At 38.5% G+C, this 26,746-nt stretch overlaps 1 protein-coding gene across 1 annotated transcript in view; it reads left to right on the top strand.

The window, feature by feature from the left end:
• LOC121327309 (ras-related protein Rab-3B-like) overlaps positions 1 to 18,105 on the top strand; it is a 34,017-nt gene extending 15,912 nt beyond the window's left edge. The window contains exons 3-5 of the mRNA XM_041271259.1: positions 6,191 to 6,309; positions 9,148 to 9,272; positions 14,026 to 18,105. Of these exons, the coding sequence (XP_041127193.1) occupies positions 6,191 to 6,309; positions 9,148 to 9,272; positions 14,026 to 14,213 (432 nt within the window). The 3' untranslated portion in view covers positions 14,214 to 18,105. The remainder of the gene's footprint in view (positions 1 to 6,190; positions 6,310 to 9,147; positions 9,273 to 14,025) is intronic.
• Positions 18,106 to 26,746: the final 8,641 nt, after the last annotated feature.

Genomic DNA, 26,746 nt, shown 5'->3' with positions numbered 1-26,746 from the left:
CGATAAATTGATATGTTTATGACTCTAGGTGTCTCAGTGTAACTTCTAATTGTGCCAAGTCCAGAGATTGCACAGTACCACCAGGAATACACCTATCTAACTCTAAACAATAGTCACACATTTCTTCACATGTCATTTAACTCTCTCAGATATGAAATGTGGGATCCCATTGTTTATGTTAGCCTTATCTAGTAATATCTTCCCAAATGAAAATTAAATATGTAACTTTTTTCTGCTGCTAAAGCAAAACATAAGAAAATGTTAGGGTCCTTAAGAGGAGATCCATTTATGTGCTCCCTCTGGGTGGTCATTTTATACATACCTGAGAAGTAAAGATCCCTGATACTTTCTATGAATTTCCGAGAAAAATAATATTACATTGAATTCTATTGAGGAAAAAAAATGATTTCATTAAATTGTGCTTATAAGTGCAGGGCCAGGGGATGTCCAAATCATGCCTGCTTTTAATTTCAAACCAGTGTATGCTCCAGCAAACCAATAGATGAGTCAGCAAACCAATAAATACAAAAGCAAACCAATACATGACCAATACATATGCCAGCAAACCAGTACATGCATGACCAAATCAATTGATGTGCAAACAAAACAAATGCGGCGGCATTTCCAAATAGTTGTGGATACAATCAATGATGTTCTTCCTGAAGGGCGCCTCATATCTTCGTGTTTGATTACGTCACTTACCAGCCCTGCTGCTGCCTTTGTGCACGCTACAATATGGAGAAAATATATGGCCCCCCACGTCAAATGCCGCTCCGCAGCCTTTGTAACAAATAACAGAATTAATAGAAAGACAGTATGATAACATCAGTGCTCCAGATAAGCTGTGTACGAGGTGTTTTATGCATTGAAAACATATGAATTACATATGATATTTAAATGTAATGTGTAAAGAATATGCAAAACAGTTTGGCTACACAGTTTGGGTTCGCATGTTGTCAAGCTTATTGCACTGTGTTGCATCCCAACGTCTCAGTGGTCTCATTAAGTTAATGTATTTTGAAGTGTTAAATTAAAGTGATATGGTATATTTTGAAGCAATGGAAAATTTGTGGACAGGAATAAAAGAATGTTAATGCTGTACTACTAGCAAGATATGAGCCAGAACAATACTATATAGTGATTCTTGCAAGTTTAATAAGATTACAATTGTACAACATAAACATTTTAATAATGTTTTTAATGATTTGTCTATTTTATATTTGTTTACCAGTATCATTTTTCAAAGGGGTAAAACTAAAATTGACACTCAGAAATGGAAGAGGTCTAAGTGATAGAACCTTAAAAACCGGTTGCCGTGACGTCTCAGATAAGTAGTAAACTGGAATACCTGTTCCAATGTACCTCCACCTGCTTTGCTTTAAAAGAGCACCTATTTCAGTGAGTAGGTAATGAGTGTGTCCTGTTCAAACACATTGTCCTATGCAAACACGCCCAGCCTCTCCTTTTCAATAAGGAAAAGGTGTGGCAGCACTGATAGTCCATAGAAACATTTACTGCAGTGCACCATTGTCAAAGCATAATGTAGCATGGTAAAAAAATAAATAAAATATGATAAACATTGCAAAACGCTCTCTAGCACAACTTCTGTTTTGCAATTGGTTCAAGACACTTTGTCTTTTCTGAAGGGACTCAATCCTGCCACCACGCTTTACATTATGTTACTTCCTGAGCAGCTGGTATTTGGACCTCGTCTGAACCCAGGACTAGACTATGAGTGTTAGGCTCAAGGGGGCTAAATTCTCTGCTACACAGGAAGTGAATGTATGTTGTGGTGGCAGGATAAACTGGATTGAACATGAGAAAAATGGTAAGGGACTTGTGTGGATGTTGTAACGAGAGGTATGGAAATGGGATTCTGAGCTTCACTTTTAAATAAGTTGCCAACTGAAGCACTAGAAAATGTGTACAGCTACCTGCTACCACATCAGTAATCTTTTCCTCTTACTGAAACCAGAAACTATTCCAGAAACAAAATGCAACCACAGGCTCTGGGCGCGTTGTTCTATTCACCGTTTGCTCACCTGGTGACACTCTGTGGTCACCAAACTGTTGTTAAAAGTCAACAGGTGACACTCCCTGAACTGCTGTTAAACTCACTGATGAGCTGCTAGACTCACCGGGCTAGAAAGCTGGTGAGATTCACCAAAACAACATGAACGCCACCATGGAGACTGTCAATATGGAGTACGGGGAGACCAAACTAAACATTTTAGTCAACTTGGACAGCAAATCCATTTATGAAATGAAAAATAATAGAAGTCCTACTGAATCCCATTCAATTATGATCTTTTCCCTTCCATTTTAGTAGTCAAATCCAAAAGCAAAACATTTGAGTTTAATTTGATGGAGTTTGTAAAGATTACTATTTTTTATTGTCTAACCTTGGCGTTTAATGTCATAGCAATTAAGTCATAAAAAAAGAGTATGGCTTAGCTTAATAAGAAATACATAAAAAAAAAAAAAAACACTTTTATATAACCCCGCACTTAGTTAAATAACATAGAGATACCCAAATAATAACAGTAACAACGTTGGTGTGTATTACTTAAAAAAAACAGAAAAGGACTGGAGAGGATGTAAAGCCCGATGGAGATAACTGTGTGATAGATTTGTGAAGAGCAAGAAAAACCCTGAAGTAAAGATTAGAGTCGGAAGCTCGGGGCCACACTGCTGGGAATTGCTAGTTGCTATGTGCAATGTGACTGGCATCGCATGTGTATTTTTGCATCTGTCATTCTAAAACATGTCTTTCTTTCCGACAACAGCCAGTCTGTTACAGCCTTGCCTGCTGCCGCAGCACAAAGTTTTCTCCTACTAGTCACCATATTGATCAACCATACTAGAAAATAATAGAAGTCCTACTGAATCCCATTCAATTATGATCTTTTCCCTTCCATTTTAGTAGTCAAATCCAAAAGCAAAACATTTGAGTTTAATTTGATGGAGTTTGTAAAGATTACTATTTTTTATTGTCTAACCTTGGCGTTTAATGTCATAGCAATTAAGTCATAAAAAAAGAGTATGGCTTAGCTTAATAAGAAATACATAAAAAAAAAAAAAAACACTTTTATATAACCCCGCACTTAGTTAAATAACATAGAGATACCCAAATAATAACAGTAACAACGTTGGTGTGTATTACTTAAAAAAAACAGAAAAGGACTGGAGAGGATGTAAAGCCCGATGGAGATAACTGTGTGATAGATTTGTGAAGAGCAAGAAAAACCCTGAAGTAAAGATTAGAGTCGGAAGCTCGGGGCCACACTGCTGGGAATTGCTAGTTGCTATGTGCAATGTGACTGGCATCGCATGTGTATTTTTGCATCTGTCATTCTAAAACATGTCTTTCTTTCCGACAACAGCCAGTCTGTTACAGCCTTGCCTGCTGCCGCAGCACAAAGTTTTCTCCTACTAGTCACCATATTGATGTCACCAAACTTGTTTTAATCCAGTCACCGGTACATTTACTTCCACCTCACCAGTTTCTATGTAGCTGTGAATAAAACAACATGTCCTCTCTTTCTGAAAACACTCCCATTAAGCTGAATTAATTAGTTAAGGTAGGTAATTTGAAAAATGACCACTAGGGGTGCGTATCTGTACTTTCTGTCACTTCTGTAACTGGTTTGGGGTGGAGATTTTTCAGTTACTAAAGCCCCTTTCATACTCACATGCTCTACTCGGGTCGGAACCTACCCGGGTCGGCTATGCGATTTCACACTGCTTTTGATAAAGCAGTGTTGACAGGAATGACAGATGCAAGTGCACAATGCGTGTCTCAATGCCCCGGAAGCAGCTTGTTACAGATGTCGTCGGCCCAATTGTTTCTTCATCCCTGCTGCAATCTGACTCGTGTGTCTCAAACAACAAAATATGGCTATACAGAATAAACAGAAATGTTCCTTGTGGAAGTGCAACCTTCATGCAGACGTGGGTGTTTGTTATTTCGTTGGCTTACAAATGTCCGTCATGCATTTTGTCTTGTAATGCGTGTCGACCCACATCCCAAGGTGGGTAGCTGCTACCTGGGTTAACCCTGGTGCGACCCGGATACGTGGTTTCACATTATGCAGGATTGTGACCCGGGTAGCCAGTGTGAAAGGGGTTTTACAGCCACAGGTGCAGAGGGGGATGAAATGTCAGTTGAACATCCCTAGTGCTCATTTTGAAAGCCTGCTTTTAGGAGCCTTTTCAGAAGTAGACCTTGTGGTTGGAAAGAAAACATGAGTTAATAAACCTTGTAAATAAAGATCTAATCAGATTCAACAACAGAGGGTTATAAAAGCCATACAACAGGATATTGAACTACATTCAGAAAATCTCAGTTATTTATCTAATGAGGAAAGCAGAATGTATAATAATAGTATAATAATAGCATTCAGCATTTGAGCAGTGTGGGTTTATAGTGTTGTATATTATATTAAAGTTGTGTTATTTGAACAAATACAGTATGGCATTGAGACATGATTGTTTAAAGAAAGATAAACAGCAATAACCTTTTATCATGCAATGAAGCATTGCCACTGACGTTATTATGTGAATAGCCCCATTGACTAATGTATTCCTGATCAGCCACGGGGAAAGACTGGTATCCATGGCAACCAGGGTGCACTTTGTAGGAATAAAGCAGATACCAAATATAACTGCTTCAGAGCGAGCGGCAGCAGGCCATTTAATTAACAAGGACAGGCTGAAAAATTATAGTCCTGTTTACCAATGCAGCATTAATGATTTTACTAAATTTTTATACAATTAATTAAATCATTCTCAAACCAATCAAAATACTGGATTTGCTACATTAATATTTCATTACATAACTATGGCCTTATTTAGTTTATCACAATACAATATATATTACAATAAAATATACTATTAATAGTATAGTTACAGTATATTATTTGGTCCTGTCTCACTAGGAATGTCTTCTGGGGAAAGGATCCCTAATAATGTCTCCTAGTTTTTGACACTGTAAATAAGCAATCCCGTTTCCTTACAGCACTACAACAGAGTTTAAAGGTTAGCAGCATTTAGAACCTCTTACTGATGTAACTGGTAGCAGGAATGTGTTTATTTGCCTTACATATGAGATAATGGCAAGCATGTTTGTGTGTGTGTGGAATGCGGGAGTAGCACTGGCTATAAATAATCTTTGAAGAATGTAAACAAACTGGACCACCAACACAGTCTGTGTTTCAGAAGGTTCAGCTAAAGGAAGAATGTAAAAAACAGACACTATATATTCATATTTAACACTAACATCTTAACCACACTTCATAAGGAAAATATGAAATTGTTGAAAATGTATAAAGTTATAGCTTTATGAATGCATGTTTAAATAAGTTCCCCGCCCTGCAGTTTGTGCGGGTAGAATGAATTATGGCTATTGAAGCCTGTCAAATTGAAATGACACTTCCCTCAAACAAAATTAATTTCTCCCAGTGTACAGAGTGTTTTATACCGATTCGCTCTGCTTTACACAGCAATAGACACACAGTCAATTAATTTCTGTCTCTTAACACCATTCGCTGTTGCTTTCTGCTTCACGGTAAAAGTGACAGCACACAGAACACAAAAAAAAGGTTATGCATGGCATTTTTTGTACTGCGTATTACACTGTTAAAGGACTGACTGAAGTCATACACAGAACCAGGCATATGGGAGATATAAAATGTATGTCAAGCAAATTCAAAGGGTTAGGTCTTCAGTATTACAATGAATTAATCACTGGAAGTTTACAACAATGCAACTCTATTGACCTTTCACACAGTATCTAATCCTTTTAATACTTGGTTAGTCAAAAAAAGGTATTTGTTTGGATGAAAATCTTCCAGTTTTTATGTTGCTATATGTTGATAATGTTGTAACTGATAATAAGGTAAATTAATTATTTTAAAATTCTTAATATATGGGGTTGAGGTTGTGGTTTTACATAAAGTACATGAAGATAACCACTTGTCCAATTGTGAATTCTAATGAAACTTGCAAAAAACATTCTTGAGAGAATCGTAATCTGGGGGTATATGGAGGCTGTATGTCTGTGTCACACACTTGTACAGATGCATACGTTGGATGTAGATGGTGGTGATGATGATGATAGCTGTTGTATTTGCAGCTATGTCACTGATGTTTTTGTAGTCATGTGTGTGTCTCCTCTCCCTCTGTTGTATAGGATACTGCTGGACAGGAGCGCTACAGGACCATCACCACTGCCTACTACCGGGGCGCTATGGGGTTCATTCTAATGTACGACATCTGCAACGAAGAGTCTTTCAACGCTGTGCAGGACTGGTGAGTAGCGCTCGCAGAGAGCTGTTCAGTACACCATCCAGTTCAAAATTGCCTTTCCATATGTGAGGATGTCACCTCACAAGCCAATGTTGAAAATATTAACGGGTTTCTTGTAAAATTCTATCAGTACGCAAACAGATTTGATACATTGCTGTTTTTGTTTCCCTGAGCTAAAAAACCTTTTAGCTTCCATATGGCATTCATAACATAGCCCCAGGAGGCAGAGCAGGGTGGCTGTTAGTTTACAGCATTACAGAGTAGACAGAAAGCTTCAAGGGGGGCTAAGCCAATCACTTCATTCCCTTAGCTCTCTCCACCAGGCCAGTGCCTCACAGTATCTCAGCTATATCCACAAGGTCACACTGCCTCCCAATCCTCAGGTCTAATCGTTACGCTTCACCTTAAATCCTCACTGCCTCCCTTTCCCTACTCAAGGTCATGTGCCTCAGCAGTCCTCAGCTATAACAACAGGACCACCCTGTCTCAGTCACTTGTGGAGTCGGTGTCCATCGTTTGCCTTTCAGTAGTGCCCTGGCTCTGGCCTGGTCTGCCCTCAAGCAGGGTAACAGCATGCTCCATAGCTGTAGGTTTTGAGAAAGCAATCTGGTTTAATACACTTATTGTTCAATATGTTCACCATTGCAGCAACAGATAATCCCTCTTGTACACAGTCACTTCTTGCACCTGGAGTAGGGCTTAGCCACTAAATAAATCAATTGTAACTCTCTGACCTCCTCTCTTCTGCTGTCTGTCTGTCTCATCTTTCTACCTATTTTAGTCAGAGATCTCAATTTGTGAAAGTTGTAATGCATGTAATTACACTAACACTTATATGTGTCATCATTGTTGGATAAGAAGCACGGATTCTGTACTAATTATAGTTAAACATATGCAAAAACATTGGATTTTGATTCGGTTTGGGCAGCGGATATAAGAAAAGACACAGGGTTAAAACAAAGTAAAAACATTTTCTAAAATCACTTTGAGTCATTAATTCATTGGGGGGAGACAGGCTATGACAAAGGCATATGTTGTGTTTTGAAGTGTAAACATTTTAACACAGAGCAATATTGACCTGAATTTTATTTTATCATACTGTAGTGATCTCGGTTAACACAGGCAATCCATTTTTTTTTTTATGTGGGGTCAGGGTACAACCTTCCCACCCCAATATAAAGACCCCTTTCTATAAATGTGGGCAAGCAAATAGCAACCTAAAACCTCTTAGCATGTTGGTTACGACACTGAGTTCACTTCCCTTAATGATTTTTTCTGTGAATTACATTTGACTTAAATTACCTTAATTTGCAATTTAATTGTGCTTCTGTACATGTATACAGAGAGAGTCATTGTGTTGACTTTATCCAAATGAGCATTGATATGTTCAAAGAAACTGCAAATGCATGACCAAACTTCCTGAGAAATGTAAGGGATTGCAACAACTATTCTAATTCCACTCCTCTTATGTTTATGTACAGATGGAGACACACTTCTTGTTCTTCCTCTTGTTGAACAATAGGCATTAAATGGGTCGCAGCTAGTAAATTGATTCCATAAATTATATCTGTTGGGCACTTACATTCACCATAGGTCTTAAATGTGCAGTTGTGAAAGAACCACATATTATTGCAAACTTGTGTTTTTATTTTAAAAGGTGACATCCTTCGCCAGGTAAACAACTCTACTTTACTTTATACTTGCACTCCCTTGGTCAGGTGACACTGTTCCCACCCCTCTAATGGCTTCTTTTCTGTCATTAAGTGACTAGTGAAACCTCACTTTCAGGTGTTGGTACACTTTTTGGTCAGTAAAATTCAAAGTGTCTCATTAAGGACAGTGGGAAAAAATAAATGTCGATGTCGAGATCACAAGATAAATTATCTAAAGAACTCGAGTTTTCAAACCGTTATGTCGAGATCACGAGATAAATTAGGTAGACAATTTTTTTTATTTAAATAAATGTCCATGTCCTCAATGAGTCACCGTAAATTGTCCCATCACATGACATACAACCAGCTTCCCCTACAGTCAAGGTTTACTACCAGTGCATTTGCTGAGATTAAATGACCTAGGAAGTAGTACTTCATGTTGGGCGCTGTATGGTAGAAGGGCTTTCCAGAAAGCTGACTTCTAGAGGGGTGGCAATCAGCTGCTATCTTACAGCACCCTACACTTGAGGACATTGAAAAAGACTTCTAGTTGAAATGTTCATCATTGAATTTATAATATTTTGTTAACTAAAAATAGTAAAACATCATAGCTAATCTTAATATGAAGCAGTTTGCATCAGATACAAACTATTAGTTACAGAACCATTTCCACATCAGTATCAAAGTCTGTATGTTATTATTTTCACATTTAAGTACGTTTTTATTTTGTTTTGCTAATTCACTGATGGTGAAAGCAGAGTATCTTTAAAAGGTGGTAGGCATTTAAATGTTGGATAATAACGCTAGAGAAAATGAATGTGACAATGCATCCCCCCCACCCCCCCTCCCCCCTCGCTTTTAATACATATTATGTTTAGTCATGTAGTATCTTCAAATACCTAGTTTTAGACTGTGAAGCGCTGTGAAATAAGCCAATTTTTTATCGTGAAAAGAAAAAATCCTGCCCTATATATGATGGCCTGACTGCAACTCGGTAATTGGAGTGAAACTGAGGTGGAGCACAGGATGGAATTTGACACCTAGGAGCAGCAGCAGCATTTCTTAATTCAAAAATACAAACAAGGAATCAGCAGATCTTCAAAACCAGTGCTAAAATTGCTAGTACTCTTTTAATGATCTCATAATGTTAATATTTAATTAAGCTGTGCTCTTCCCCTGCTTCTCCCAGGGCGACCCAGATCAAGACATACTCCTGGGACAACGCACAGGTGATCCTGGTGGGAAACAAGTGTGACATGGAAGATGAGAGGCTGGTCCCAGCCGAGAAGGGGAGAAGCCTTGCAGACCAGCTGGGTGAGTCCATTGTGAGGAGGAAGAGGGGGTGGTGTGGGAGACCCAGCTAAACGTCCTTCCTTGCAGATCCGTTTCCAAGGGTGACGGTTCTAAACATTATCAACCTGGCACCGTGAAAGATGGTCCCAGTTTTTTTTTTGGTCTGTTCTTTACAGAATGTAAAATCAAGATTCACACAGCTCAGATTAAAGCACTGTATCATTTCAAGTGCTGTTGTTAAACATGTTTTATGTAGCCAACCTCGGAAACCAACCTATCAAATAACATGTTGAAAGTCAATGGTGTTTGACAGCTGACAACTATAGAACCCTGGAGTGACCTAACACTTAATGTATACTTATGAGCACCACTATGACAAAAAATTTGATTGTTTGAAAGACTAAACAAACAGAGCACTTCAAATTTAAATCTATTAAAATGGCTATGTGGGTTGGTGAAGTTTGCTAGTCTAAACAAACAAACAAACTGATAATATAGTCAACACAAACCTCAGTTACTGTTAATCTGAATACTGTACCCCTAACTAATGGTACATTGTTGGCAGTGCCGTGTTTAGGTTATCTTGAGAAACCAGAGAAAACCGGGGTAAAAACTTTGCGATGACTAAATTTAAAAAAAAAAAATCTGCTTGAACTTACCTTAGTAGCTGTTGTAAACTAACTAAGTATTCTTTAATTGGCTTCCAATCACTCATCTCTAGCCACTAGGCCCGACTGTCTACCATCCCTCAGCTCTAACCCCCAGGACACACTAACCTGCTCCGTCATTTCCAATAACTTGACCACACTGGTCATATTCAGTACTAGCCCACACTACCTCCCTGTCAACTGGTTTTACTATTAGGCCACACTGCCTCCCAGTCCCTCCTTTCCAATCACTAGATCACACTGCCTCCCAGTCCCTCCTCTCCAACCACTAACCCACACTGCTTCCTAGTCCATCCACTGTAACCATTAACCCACACTGCCTCCCAGTCCCTCCACTCTGACCACTAACCCACACTGCTTCCCAGTCCCTCCACTCTAACCACTAACCCACACTGCCTCCCAGTCCCTCCACTCTGACCACTAACCCACACTGCTTCCCAGTCCCTCCACTCGAACCACTAGACCACACTGCCTCCCAGTACCTTCCCTCTATTCACTAACCCACACTGCTTCCCAGTAGCTCTGCTCTAATCACTAGACCACACTGCTTCCCAGTCCCTCCACTCTAATTACTAACCCACACTGCTTCCCAGTCCCTCCACTCTAACCAGTAGACCACACTACACTGCCTCCTAGTCCCTCCACTCCAACCACTAGACCACACTGCCTCCTAGTCCCTCCTCTCCAACCACTAACCCACACTGCTTCCCAGTCTCTCAGCTCTAACTACTCTACTAGACCCCACTGCTTCCCAGCCTCTCAGCTCTAACTACTCTACTAGACCGCACTGCTTTCCAGTCTCTCAGTTCTAACTACTCTACTAGACCCCACTGCTTCCCAGTCTCTCAGCTCTAACTACTCTACTAGACCCCACTGCTTCCCAGCCTCTCAGCTCTAACTACTCTACTAGACCCCACTGCTTCCCAGTCTCTCAGCTCTAACTGCTCTACTAGACCCCACTGCTTCCCAGCCTCTCAGCTCTAACTACTCTACTAGACCCCACTGCTTCCCAGTCTCTCAGCTCTAACTACTCTACTAGACCCCACTGCTTCCCAGCCTCTCAGTAACTACTCTACTAGACCCCACTGCTTCCCAGCCTCTCGGCTCTAACTACTAGACCCCACTGCCTCCCAGTCCCTCAGTTCTAACTGGTATCTCACACTGCCTCCCAGTCCATCATCTCAAACCATTATGTCATACTGCTTCCCAGTCTCTCAACTCCAACCACTAGGCTTAACTGCCTGTATTGTTTTGTAATTTTATTCTTAAAAAGAACAGGGTTTATATAGTGTAGCTGGACTGTTATCTGAATTTTCTGCACATCTTTTTTCTCCTTACATTGATCCAGCATCAGTGTTCCCCTGCCTCCACCAGCTTGTCAGCTTGTCAGCTTGACAGGCTGCACTAAAGCAAGCAGGCTGGAGACTTTCATCTGACAGGTTGCTATGACAGCACTGGAGACAGGCGAGCTTTCAGCCTAATGAGTTGACTGACTGATGATGCATTTTATTAGGAAAGAAACACACACAGACACTGCACTAGTCCAGACAAGCAGCAACCTTCTTATGTTTTGAACCCGGTCTTGTCCAGCTTACCACTGAAGTACTTCTCTCTAAGTCAAGTATTTCAGAATCTCTTTCCCCTAACACAGTGGTGCTCACTTAACTTGTGACTCTTATTCAATCCAGTCCAATCCTTGTACCAGCATCATTTGTTGAACTGATCAGTTCAGAGGTTTTTTCCAACCTTGCCTTTAATTGTGAAAAATATTCACAATTGTATGTATCTTCTTGTGCAATGGATATAATATCAGTACCAATATCCCAGCCTCAGTGTTACTCAGACTAGAGAACTTGCTGAGTTCAGAGTGTGTCTGAGACAGAAGAGCCCCCCCCCCCCCCCCAATGCTAACATTGTCACTATATTAGCACTGAAATGGTTATGTACCTTTGGGCAATTGTAACATAATAGCAGTTACTGTGATATGAGCTGTTGGTAGAACAGCACTGAGAAAATAATTTCATATTTTGACTTACCTGTGGTATTGCTAAGATATACACAGATAATCCCATTCATTATCATATTGGTGTGTTGTCTTATAAGGACACGGGAACACATTTGTTTAAATATCCATTGTGTTACCATTTCTGGTAATGTGGTCTGCTCTTGGTTTTGCTGGGGTTTCCTCAGTGTAATACTATTATGGTATCGTAAAGATATTTTCCAACCCTTTCTCGATGCAGATAATAATGTAAGAAAGGTGGGGTGGCTAATGAGCTTTTGTGGCTGTCTTTGTGGGTTTTCATCTTGTTCAAAAGATGAAAACCTGATTAAAAACAATCCTGTCCCTGTGCAAATCTATAGTCAATTGATTGTGCTTCACTGTGAAACGTACTGTTTGTCAAAGGTGTAGTGCTTCATATAGTTTAAATGTGTACTTATAGTATTATGTGAGCGATTGTGTGTACAAGGCGGTAAAAGTCCTGGAGTGGATGACCCCAGTTTGATCCTTTCATATTTTGATCATTGAAGGGGGCGGGGAGGGTCAAGATGGGGTTATTTTGAAACTGAACTACTTGACAGAGTTTTTTTTCATGGTGGTTAGTAAAAGTTAGTTTTTGTAGAGTTCTACTTTTTCATTGAAGTGCAGTAAAATACATTTCACCAGTTATCTCCATTTATCATTCTCATATGAAGAGTTACGGTACATTAGACCAGGATTGCAAGCAAAGCAGCTATAACTTTATTTATATTACCTGTGCCAGTATATGTGTGTGTGTGTGTGTGTGTGTGTTGAACTTTTACCTCATCACCATCAGTTTTCATTTCATCATGAAAACTATAAATGCAAGCAGAACAAAACTCTCAGCTTTAGCCACATTCGAGGAACTTAACTGGTATTATTCAAGTGATACGGCCAGTAGTAGATGGTTTGTATTGTAGTTATTTTATGATATAAAAACAAAGATACCAGCTGATTTTCACAGTGCACTCACTCTTGGCAAAGTCACTTGTGAGCAGCCACTTAGACTCGTCTACGTTCCCTCTAAGACTTTCATTTCATTAGCCGCTGTGGCCAAAGCAACTTAACATTTTTCAGCCACACTGGAAAAACTTAAGCCTTAACAATACTGTAAACAAATTAAACATACTGTTTCACAAGGTAAAAACCGTGTTCTTTCACTTGGGACTACTGACAGTAATATTGCACCGATTATGACATTAAAACTCAATAAATCATAGTGAGACGAATCCTTCTTTTTAAAGTAATAAATGTGTTTATTTATTTTTTTATTAAACTGTTCCTCTTTCAAATCTACTCTCTTGCTATTTCCAAAATATATTTTAACACATTTTAAAGAGATAGCAAACAACAACAAAAATTTAAAAAAAACTTAGCTGTGATCTGGAAGCTGCATGTTTCTGGCTTGCCGTCTGTGAAAATGTTCTAAACCATGACTGCTGCACCTCCCTGTGACTAGTATCACGGTCATATTTTAGTTGTGTGTACATGGATGACTGGTATTCCTTGGGCTGCATCTTTCGGAACATGATTCTGATAATTTGTCTGTATAATTTATTTTTTTTTAAAACATGTTTAGAATTTTTCTGTTTCGATGCCATGTTTTAATATGTAAAAAAAAAAAAAAAAAAAATATATATATATATATATATATATATATATATATATATATATATATATATATATATATATATATATATATTTTTTTTTTTTACTAGCAAAGCCGTCCGCTGACTGTTTTTAATTAGAACCTCTGTCCTCCCTCCAAACACAACGTTTGTGGCATACATTTCACTTGAACAAGCTGAAGGGCTTTCACTGGACAAACTAAACAGTCTGTAGTGACTCAACTACCAAAACGTGGAAAGTGATCGTGCTTGTAATCTTCATTTTCAAAGCCTTTGCCACCGTGGTGAACGCTGAAAAGTAGTCAAGCCACAAGGGAAAACGCTTTGCTTATGGTGACTTGGTGAGCGGCTAGCGGGAATGTAGCTCTTCTTAGGATGGATATTAGCTTGTATCTCACAGCACCCTATGCAACACTTTCTCTATAAACCACCCCTGTCTCCGTTCTTCTCCCCAGGGTTTGAGTATTTCGAGGCCAGTGCCAGAGAGAACATCAATGTGAAGCAGGTCTTCGAGAGGCTGGTGGACATCATCTGTGTGAAGATGTCCGAGAGCGTGGACACGGACCCTTCGATGGTCAGCGGAGCCAAGAACACCCGGCTGACCGACAACCCTCCGCCCCTGCAGCAGAACTGCTCCTGCTAGTGCCCTCTCCCCAGCCTTTAACCTCTGACCCGTAACAATGTTGTTTACCTTTTTTTGGGGTGGAAAGAGGGGGTTGGGACATCTCTGAAAGTTCAAAGAGAAAAAAAATCACACTTTATCTTAAGGGTCCTTTATAAATGATTTATAAAATATACAAAAATATAACTCCTTGTACCTAGAATCTTACTTCTGTAAGATATTTGTCCATGGTTAGTCACCTGGGGTATGTTTATATATATTTAACCTCTTTGCATCCACCATGATAACACAATGGTACCATAGTACTGTTATAGATTACTGGTATTGCTTATTGATACCTCTGTGACGCCAGTGGTACTGTATGTTAATATGTGAAAATGTTACCACTGCGGCACCGTTCTACCAATAGCTCATCCCATAGAACTATTGCATGGCAACTCTACAGCGATCCTGATCCCTAATTCAATTCCACATATGTTATTGTATTTTTGATTAGAAGAAGGTCGTCAGGGGATGGTGGGGAAGGGATTTTCATTTCAAATCCACATTTCAGCTCAAAAACATGATTGGCTGACTGGAGAAGCACAAAGGTCATTGGAAACCAAAGGGTTTTATTAGCTTCTAATAATTACCCAGAAGAGAAACGCTCCCTTCTCATTGCACTTCCGCCATCAATAAGTAATTCCTGGTGAGGCGTAGCGAAGCAGAACGATGCTTCTCCACAATGCTGTGTTAATTAGTTCCCATCTGTTACTCACAAAGCAGTTCATTTGCAGTACAAAGCAGCATGCTCAACTTTCATACAGGGCTCTTAAGCTAAGCGTGTGCTGAGGTTTTTATAACTAGCATTCTTAAGGGATTGTTAAAAAAAGCATGTATTTATTTATTTATTTATCTATCAATCAAATCTATTGAAGGCTGTGTGCCTGTGAAATACGGCTGGTTGCACAGACCTTGATGAGCACTAATCTCAGACAAACTAATGTTACCTCAGTAAGGATGTCCAAGATTAGTGGTATTCAGGATCTGTGAAAGCAGATGATAAAGATCCCTATTCAAAAAGCTTTAACCAATGGTTTGAAGAATAAAACAGTAAGCAATGTCAAATTGTAATTGTTTTCTGACATTTTGTTTTTTTCTGATCATTCTCAATCTTGCTTTCAGTTTATTTTTGTATCTTTCTTTGAGCTTGCGTGAGAATCTTAACTGGCGACAGTTCACTCCCTCATCCCATAACTGTCTATTGAAATGACATTTAGAATGCTGTAGAACACTTTCATGAACTGTAATTCATCAAAACAAAAACAACAAAAGTATTTAAATAGGGGCCCAAAGACACGGTGAAAATGTAGTTGACTGTCAATCACCAAGATGTTTGTGGTTTCTTAAAACAAATGGCTACATATTTTGTTGGCTTAGTTCAGGGGACCACATATACAGATATTACTGTACTTATATACTACATTTACAGCTGTATAATGTAGATTCTGTAACAGTAACTTGGCAGTCGTAACCATGTAACCACTAAAATAATGTAACCACTAAAATAATTATTATAGCTAATTTTCAGAGGGGCGATGAAAATACAACAGCAAAACAGCTGAATATTGATGAAGAGCACTATCCCAAATGTTTGTCTACTTCATTTTTAGTTTTACCTCAGAATGAAATTGACTGAGTATAGTTTTCACAACCATAGCTTTAAAAGCTATCCCTGTTCCATGGTGTGAAGAGACGGTTGGGTGGGTTTATTTCTTTGTTGTTTACAGTAATGTTAATCGTATAATATAATGAAAAATTATGTGGCGTAAAAATGTACTCTTTAGACATTACGTCAGCGTCTATATTTTAAAGCTTGAAACACTGCCACTGGCAATTCTTATTCACAGTCTACATGTTGTAATGTATCTTAAGAAATACATGGAATGTGTGTTTGAATGCTTGGAATTGTTAATGGTTATTGTTTTTAATGTCTTTTTGTTATTAGACAGAGAGACCAATCATTTCAGTCAGCTTACAACTAAACTGAATAAAAGAGAAAATGATCTGTCTTGAAGACTAACTTGGTATAGGTATGAAGCATAGCATAATGTGTTCTTGTTCTGGTTTAGAATCATTTTGTATGTAATTTCCTGTTTCAGTGCCTCTGTGGCCTCTGTAGAGCTCTCAAACATGTCTTCTCTCTAAGTACAGCTGGTACACTGGAATGTAACCATTAACCTGTCCCCCAGAAACACCTGGTGGATGTAAGAAGTACCACATTTGTTCTATGTGGCATTTCTCAGTGATGTGTTTCATAGATCCTCGCGCAGCAGCGTGTTGCACTCTGGTATACCAGCTGTACTTAGAGTGGAGACATATTTGGGAGCTCTATGAGTGCTTTTAAAATACTGAGTTTTACATGACTGAAAAAGAAAGTATATACAAAGTGACTAAGCAAGAAGATAAATACATTCATTGTCAAAATTTTTCAGTTGTATCTGAAAACCCATGCTCTTTAAATCTACCAGACTAAAAACCCTGGACCATTCTGCCAATAGTCATGGTATGGGCTAACAAATAATCGTATGTCATTTAGACCAATTCAGATCTATCAAAATCAGATGTTTAAACACCTTGGATAAATGAGGAAATGAGGAACAGTTTGAAACATATCATTAGGATACTAATATAATACCCATGTATTACTCTGAAGAAACCCTAGCAGTACCACAGCAGACCACATCTTTACCAGCAATAGCAACTCAATGGATTTGTAACGAGTATTAAATAGTGTTCCTGATGGACTAGCATACTGTCAGGTACTGATAGTCTACCATGGACCTGGCATATGCATTGTTTGTTTATTCCTTTGTGATGCCATTGGTGTGTCAAAATGTAATACCACTCATACCACTGCAGCTGCCCATGTGGCGACCGTTAGCACAGAAAGACTGCATTGCCATTGTGGTGCCATCTTCAGCTTCATTGCCATTGAGGAGTATTTGATGAGGGTATAGGGTGAGCTGGAGTCTCTGACACAATCCTTTTTCGAACAGCTATGCCACCAGCCTTTCGCAGAAACTTTTGTATATACTTTGTTTTGTGAAACCCGCAATTACATTTCCTAATAAGCTGTTTTTGAATATCCAGTCTCTAGTTTCGTCCTTGGATTTGTGTATGTTGTGGGACTATGTTCACACTTATAGGAATACTGCAATGCGTACTTCTCAGGCTCAGGGCAGGGTGGTGTTGTTCAGCATTTTCATCAGATTGGAGGAGGATGGTGATTAAACTGCCTCCTATAGGTCAGGCTTCTTATATGGCGATGCAGGATAGCTCACATTGCCACTGCTGGCTGCCTCTGGTGTTTGTATAATTTGAGAAGAATTCAGTCTCCAGTACTGCCTGTCCAGCATCTTTTGAAGTTAGGGTCCTGTTTTGAAACAGACTTTCCCAGAGGATCAAAAACAGTTTTAACAAAATAAATCTAACAGGAAACAACTTAGAACAGTTCAATTATTTGTTTAGTGCTAGATTTGTACCGATTCTAGAATGAAAATGAAAACTAATCTTCTCGAGTTAAACCTGTTGCTTCAACGAAGTATACAGTGCAATATTTCAAAGGGTTTATAAAAAAGAAGAGCTTGTTAAAAGTGTAGCATGATTAGTTTAAGAAAAAAAAAATATATATATATGTATATATAATATATAAATAAATAACAAAACTCCTGGGTGGAGAATTGAATGGATTTGTGTCATGTCTGCTAATTCCAAAACAAATGACCTCTTACCAGAGGGACTTAAATGGGCCAATATGTGCAATATTATAATGTGTGTGTGTGTGTTCACTTGCCTGTGAATGGGATAGTAGTTAATCTTGTGCTCAGTGTGTGCTCAATTTCATTTGTCTAATTTGCATTAGTTTAAATCCTGCCTAAATTTAGGACGGATCAAAGTCACAGCAGCAATTATATATATATATATATATATATATATATATATATATATATATATATATATATATATATATATACAATAGTTTGCCTGTTTGGCTAGGGTCTGACCGACTTGTGTGCCATTAAAATCCCTTTTTCCTTGTTGAACTGCCTGCTGTCATTAAAGAAGCTTCAAGTTAGATATCTAACCTGCTTACTTGCTTCAGGCGGTCACTAGGGGTGCTTGGTAGCGGTCCTAATTTTGGGTGAATTTATGGGTTTTCATCACAGTCATTGGTGTTTGCCACTTGACTGGAAAAAAGGTTTATCTGCCTGACAAATGCATATTAAAACAACTGTGCCATTAGCTTGTCTTTCTGCTTGATGCAAGATTACTGCACTGTATATACTGAACTCTGTTCAACCACAAAAAACTCAGCCTATAGCTAAACTACAGAGCCGTTAGTCACAGTCAAAGACTTGAGTTTGTAAATTACTATGACACTATAAATTACTGTTGCATTAACTACTTGAGGCTGTCTAACAGTCTGAAGCTGAGCAGTAAATTATTTGTTAGCGGTAGTTAAGAAGTACAACAGTGACCAATAAGTCATATTTATATAGTGTAGTTTAAGTATGATATCGTTTGCTAATACTACTGAGATCCACTATTCCCTGCTTAATTTGATTGACTAATGCTCTGAGGTATTAAAAATGTAGTTTATTGAATTTCCTGCTTGAAATTGCTAGTCTAAATACCATGTGCTGGCTTGAGGATCCCCAGTACTGAGTTCTCTGTTTCAAATATGAGACTCGGATATCCAAATTCAAAGGTAATATACCTACTAATTTTAAAAGAAATAAGATGTTGGCCTGTCTGCCAGTACTTGTGAAAATGTCGTAGAGTATCAGCAGTGAGACTGAGGCTCATTTTAAGCTAATCTCATTTTACTATTTGGTGTAGTGTGGAGAAAGGCCAACATGGCCTTTTTACTCCAGGCATTTGTTCCATCCACATCTTTTATTATTAAATTGGCTTTGAACAGATACTTAATATTCTCAACCATTAAATTTTAACTACAGTGTTAGAAATTTAGGGAGATTGGACATCAAAGCCCAGCCAAAAATACAACCACAAGATGACCCAAAAGAAAGCATCTTTGCTAGCCTCCGCTGGTGACATTGACTGTAAAAGGGATGTTCCTTGCCTTTGTCATTAAACTTGACACGTTCCATTCTTCTTTCTAAAACACATCGCACCTTCCATTTTGAATGTCACTAGCTCCTTGTAAATAAATGACTCAGGAAGCTTTTTTTAATGTAATTTGGGAATACAACTTGCTAAGAAGATTGCAAAGGAGGATTTGAAGAGTAAACCAACTGTTTCATGGAGCAGGGTATCAAGTGCAATTCTGTAAATCACAGAATTTAGCTTTTCTAGTTTTTAATTGCAATATCGGCTAAACGCAGAAAAAATCAATGTGTGAGGAGAGACAGAACCCCACTGAAGGAACTGGTTGTTTCTTTTTTAGTTACCTACTCAAGACCTTCGTCAAGAATAGTCCATGCATTTTCCCACAAATCAGGATGGCAAAATAGCCAATGACCCATGGAGTATTTAGTTTAAATAACAAGTACAATATAACAAGACAAATGTATTGAAAATAGTTTATACTCAATCCTAAATGAAGCAAATTAAATAAAGCGCTGCATCAGCTTGTTGAGGCAGTGTAACTTGGAACTGTGTGATTCGTCATTCTGTTGTTGGAATTGAATGAATGTAAGATTCAAAATCAGATCTAGTAAAAACAAGCATCACTCTGTAGCATTGGATCCAGAAATGATAATTCAACTCTCAAACTTGCCCTCTCTCTCTTTTTTTAAGAAAACGCAATTAGCTGTGGTGTTTAATGCAGGTTATCAGGTTATTTTAGATTGTTTTACTTAGGTTGACTTTGTAATTTGCTCTGTGTTTGCAGAATGCTTTGTGCATTGTTGCAGCAAACAGGTAACTGGTTTGTGCTTTTACTTTGCAAACACTTGGAGGGTTTAGGTAACAGAGAAAACTACAGGTTAGGCTCTCTAGTTGTGTAAGGCTGGTGGGATGCTTTATAGAACTGGGGGCTGGGCTATGAGTAACTGGATTTAGACTTGGTATGATGGTATGGCTGACATGTTAGCCTTGCCATGTGACGTGCATGATACTGTACATCAGTGGTTGGCAATTAAATTTGAAAGCGGGCCAAATGACCCGTGGGCAGCCGCAGAGTGGGCCACTTGCACGAAACAGGCTGACACAAGAATCTTTGGAGAATTGTCTCCGTATCGCTGTCACGATACCCCTGGTATTCTAAAGCTGATTGCAGAACCAAAGTGCCATTTTTCTAATTAAATTTGTCATAACGAAATGAAGCATTAAAAAAAAAAAAGTATGCTACTTTTGAATTGTGCTTTACGTTATTCTGCTTCCCTGTCTATCATATGAGGATTCCAGTTGAAAGGCATAAATGTATCATCACAATCAGCCAGTACTGTACTTTGGAATCGATATTGCAAAACAATTTTCTGTTTACTCGCAAGAAATATATGAAGGCCATACACAGAATCCCCCATGACAGCCCCCTTGCGGTAATATTAAAACGAAGTTCAGCTCTTGCTCAGCCCTTGATATAGCCCTGCCAGGAGGCACCCGCCATTGGCCGACCACTCATGTGCATTAAAGAAGAACTAGTTTAAAAAGGCAGGGTTTTTATAAAGATTCATCTTCTTTATCATTCATTTCCATGACCCTATTCACAATGATTCAGGTTCTAACAGTGAAAACATCCTATTTTTAATGGTGGTATTTTTAATATTTTGGTTATATAAGTTTGTGTGCATACTTAGGGGGTGGGTGGAGGTTATATTCATATATTTCATGTTTTTTAATGCAAGTAACTATCATCTTAATTCCTAATGGTGGGCCAGTCATAGCAAGCTGAAATTTAGGAACAAGGTAGGCTGTTGAGGTGTGCAAGTTACAGAAGTAACAAGGGTTAAAATAGATTAGCATGGGGTTTAATGAATTGTTTTCATCTGTATATAATAACCTTATTTATTCAGCACATGTGGATGTTCCAAAATGTATTTATTTTTCATGTTTCATAAGGCCTATTGCTGCAGTGATGGTTAATTCCACGTGTGATAAAAAGAAAACATACAGGTTCTTTGTGGTTAACAAAAAAATAATCAATTTAATAAAGTAATAAGTTACCCACTTAGAAACATTGTGTAGCCCAACCATGCTCATCCACAATTCTAGATTAATCTTTAAGAAATCTGTACTGCAAAAACAACAAGTGCTGACCTACTTTGCTATCCAGATTTCACACTGGTATTAAGAGAACGTTGAGGTAGTCACTAAAACTGTGCAGCAAAGGGTTTTTTTTTTTTTTTTTTTTGGTGATGCCTACTGATAGGACCAGCTGAATATACACTAGCTTGTGATGCCACAGAGTTCTCCTCTTCAGGTGATAACTGGACAGTGGAGGTAAGGAAAATTGTTCTTACAGGTCAGTTTAGCCTCTGAAAATGAAAAAAAATTAATAATAACATTGGTATCTGGAATATAACATTCTGTTATAGAGGTGTTGTCATAACATTGTAATGGTGATTATTTGTAATGTATAGGAAATTAAATTAAAGCGTGTATATTTATTTAAAAAAATTATAAAAAAGGATCAAGAACTTTCAGTAACGCTTTATTTGAATTGTAGCTTTAAAGGTGACGTAACGCTGAATATCTATGAGCCTTCATAATCACTCTGACAACCCACAAAGCACACACATCAGTATTCATAACACGTCATGCAATTTGCTATTAACCAAATGTACTGTCATTGAAACTGCAGCCTTTCAAGTGCATGCCTGGCACTCTTATCCATTTACACTGGTACTCTCATTATTGAGATTCATTCAATAGTCTCTTTTGGTAGCATTATATTAAAAAACGTCATGACAATACATTTGACAAAAAAGAAATACTCTGCATGTTGACTTGAATTCTACGTATTGTCCCAATTCAAATGAAGCGTTAATGGTTGTGGTTTAAAGTTAGGATTTAAAGTTATGGATGAAGCCTTTTTCATGATCATAGCTGTGGAATTTGAGAAATGTCCATGTTCCAATCAACAGTTCTTTGAAGCAACTGGCTATGTATGAAAGCGTTCTCCCTTTTTAATATAAGAACACATTATATATATATATATACACTGTATTAGCAATACCTGCTTAGATATTAATATAAATGATTTTAAAGTCACTTCTGTTTGTGCTGCTTTTACAGCCCAGCTTCCTGTGTCTGTATTTGAGAAAGCGGGATGAAAGTATGTGTGTGTGTGTGTGTGTGCGCGTGTGCGCATGTGTGTCTCAGACTCTTTAAAAAGTTTTCCTAGAGTGAAATGTTAGCAAATTGCTCATTTTTTTTCTTGTGAAGTGTAACAGTTGAAGTGACGGGTCAGTGTTTCAGTGGTAGATTTACTATGTATGTGCATTTGGGAGATTAACGAACCTGTACCTTTACAAAATGACAGTAATGATCAATAATAATAAAATTAAAAATGAAATATGCTGATGAAAGTTCCTGTGTCTTTTTTTGTATTCTTTATTGAGAATTTACAATAGAGGGGTATCAAGACCATGGGTGGGGGTGGGGGGGGGTGGGGGATCAAAATGTTCATCAAGGTGGCCATTTTGACCACTTCTCTTATAGTAAAAGTAACAAAATGTAATAAAGCATAGTGGAAGCTTGGTTAATCATAGGTAAGCATGGTAAAGAATAGCAAGGTATGGTAAAACATATTAATAAACATGGCAAACCAGGGTCAACTATGGGAAAACTGAATAAATACAGTTCAAAAATACCATGGTAAACTTTTATAAGGCTTTCAGACAATTTCTAGCCATGTGGGGCATGAGTTGCACAACTCTTCTTTATGCACACCATGATTTATCCATGGTTTGATCTGCATTTTCCTCTGTAATCCAAGAGGCTGGAGTGGCCTTGCTTCACAAGTAACAGGATGAAATTCCCAGGATGTACTGTTTTGTGTGAATCATTAACATCAGAACAAAAACAAACACCATTGCCAGAATAAACGTGAATTTCATGAACCCTAGAAATAAAACTGCCCAAAGGCAGCAGCAATTGGACCGCTCTACAAAAAAATATTCAGAGGCCTTCGTAAGTACTGACATGCCCTGGAATCATTTTCATATTAGTACTGTACCCTGGCAACATCAAAGTTGTTGGATCACAGACTCCAGTTGAGTTGCGTTGTTGGAGTTGATTAAAATGTTTTGAAGTTACTCTTTAATAGCGATTTACTCAAAGTAGACAAAGTAGAGTGCCATGCTTTGAAAATAAGGCAGTCTAAGTTCAAACACAAAATGATGAGCACATGGGGAGAGCTTCTTTCAAAGCTTAGCTTTCTCCTATCTTTGGATCTCCCTTCCCAGTGCCACAAGACTCCACCACTGCAGGACGGAAAGAGCCAAGCAAGCGACTAACTACTTTCTATGGACGGGGAATATTATTGGCTTTTGGGAAGCGTTCACCTTTCACCCACCTGTAATCTCTTTTGTCATTATGTGTTCTTGTCATCGTGGAGGGTAGCTGCAGTTCAATGGTACATTTTGGTCTCAATTTGAGCAGTCTCACTCCTAAAATAAAGGAAATGACAATGCATTTTAATGTAAACATCAGTCTCTCTTTCCTACTTTCACCTGAACAAGAGACCTTGAGGTCTCGAAAGCTTGTGATTAGTTATTATTTAGATAGTCCAATAAAAGTGTCACATCTCCTTCTGTTTGACTGTAATGGAATATCACAAATCTAATATTTTTCAATCACACTTTTGGCAATTCTTTATTTAATATGTTGTTATATGCTGTTGTTTAATCTTAAATCATTTTTAGCTATACTTACTAACTACTTTGGCAAAAACTGAGACTGACGTGAGGTTGGGGGAAGCATTTCAGTGTTGCACAGGCTTCAGTGCACAATGCTTCACCTATCGATTTCTGTAAACAATGGTAATGTGCTTCCCCATCTCACTTCCCCACAATCAGCCTTGAGGAGCCTTATAGATAATATAAAGTCGTCCCTTTAACATAATGCAAACTATATTTTCTCAAACCAACCCTAAACACAGACAGCATTGTAAAAGCAGTTTTTTTGCTCAGAATTTTACACAAGAGTACTATTAACCCTGAACATTTAACACAGTACTGAGCTGTCATTTTCTTGCTGTAACCTAGCCAAACCCAGTTCTGACACCAGTGTGCTCACTTCACTAAATCAACATGGAGGATAATGTGCCAAAGGGTAAGCAGCTATTTCCTGCTATTTAATTTGTTTGAGTATCTCATTGGTGGTAGAGTCAGGGAGACAGCAATGGTTTATGTATATTTGCTTGGCTAGGTGCTGTGGCAGATGGTGAACTGTGAGGGAGGCAGTATAACAGATTAATATAACATTGGTTTATATTGGTGCTCATCAGACCAGAAGGAATAGCTAGAGGAATGTAGGGTGGTATTATAATGTGCAATGTATAAACCACATTGCAACTAATAATATGGTGAACCCTAACACTGCCATCATTTACCATGGTTAACCATTCCCAGACCCTGTTTGCTTGTGTGGCACATGCTTTATCCTCCAATCGTTTGCATTGATGTATATTTAACACTGAAAAATATGTCAAAAATATCAATATTACTTGTCTGTATATTTTATATATAGTTATATATATATATTTAAATATATATATATATATATATATATATATTATATATATATATATATATATATATATATATATATATATATATATATATATACTATAAAGGTGCTTCATAACTATAAAGCTGTGGTGTCTCATAATATTGTTCAATTGAATATGATTTCCGAGTGAATGCTTTCTACTGTATATTCTTCCAAGATTTAGCATTCTGTGCTCGCTGCTTCACTAGAAACCATGTGCTGTTGGCTTACTAGTTTTCTCTGCAAACTAACAAGTTTTCTGGCCACTCTGTGAACAAAACAGCCACCACTCCTGCAGCAGCAGGTACATCATATATGTTGGAGTACTTTGTAATATATGAATGCCAAATGTAAGATCTATTTTGCCCTTTTCCCTTTTGCATAAACTACCTCTGGGAAATATAAACAAATAGCATTGTCAATAAAGTAATTTCTGACGGTAGAGAATAAAGCAATTATTCCAGTCCAGACCTGAAACATTTGCCATACAGCATCTGCTTAATCAGTATATGGCACCATCTGCTGGATAGAAAAGAAAGGTGTTTTCTTTAATAAGAGGTATTTTAGTTAGTTATTACCAATGATGACTAGTGATAACACAGAAGGATACGAAGGATAAGAATGAAGGCTCGCACAGCGTAGCTCACACAGGGTAGCTCACAGTAGTGCTGCGTGCGCAACTTGTAATTTACGTAGTGCTTCATTCACCCTCAACACCCCTACCATGTGACCATAATACCCCACGATCCTTAGGTTTAGGATTAGGCTATTGTTCTGTGTATTTAAAGTTGCAGCCAATAACCCCCAAGCCTTAGGTTTAGGGTTAGGTTATTGTTATGAAATAAACTTTGTTTTAGTACCTATATTTATCACCCTTATCATGTGATCAGGCTGTAGCATATAATTTTCCGTCCCATCTCCAGTCTCCCTTTTCTCTCAAAAACTCTCAAAAGGGCTGCAGCCAGTCAGCTGATGAAACATCTCACGGACAACAATCTGCTTGAATCTGTACAGTCTGGTTTTCGGCCGCTTCACAGTACTGAAACTGCTCTGCTCCAGATTGTGAATGATCTGCTCAATGCTGATGCTGGTGCTTGCTCTGTGCTTGTCCTCCTTGACCTATCAGCTGCTTTTGACACCATGGAGTATGGTATTCTTCATGACCGCCTTCAGAAGTATGCTGGGATCTCTGGAACCTGTCTCTCCTGTATGTCCTCTTACTTATCCAGACCCATGCAGTCTGTTTTCTCTGCTGGACGCAGTGGTGTTGCAAACCCAGTCACTTGTGGAGTCCCCCAAGGACCTGTTCTTGGGCCCCTTCTCTTCACTATCTACATGCTTCCCTTGGGTCACCTCATCCACCAACACAGCCTCATGTTTCACTCCTATGCTGACGACACCTTGCTCTACTTAAAACTCGACCCTGGAAGCCTCTCTGTCATGGTCCGGCTCTTGGCTTGATTTCAAGACATCGAGGCCTGGATGTCTGCCAATTTTCTTCAGCTGAACACTAGCAAATCTGAACTTCTAGTAGGATCTAAAACTCAACAAGAATCGAAATATAGCTTCCCTGAACCTCAGAAACTGTCTGCTGCTACCTTCCCCCACAGTATGAAGCCTTGTTGTACTTCTTGACAGCAACCTCTCCTTTGATGCCCATATCTCCTCTGTGGTCAAATCTTCCTTCTACTGTCTTCGAAACATCTCCAAAGTCCGTCCCTACCTTTCCCTCCCGGATGTGGAGATACTTTGTCATGCATTTGTCTCCTCTCGACTCAAATACTGCAACTCTCTATATGGTGGTCTCCCGGCACGCACCATAAACCGACTGCAGC

Source organism: Polyodon spathula, chromosome 14 (assembly GCF_017654505.1).
Source record: "Polyodon spathula isolate WHYD16114869_AA chromosome 14, ASM1765450v1, whole genome shotgun sequence".
NCBI classification, from domain to species: Eukaryota; Metazoa; Chordata; class Actinopteri; order Acipenseriformes; family Polyodontidae; genus Polyodon; species Polyodon spathula.
Note: the sequence above shows the minus strand (reverse complement) of the source record. Positions and strands in the feature narration are given on the sequence as shown.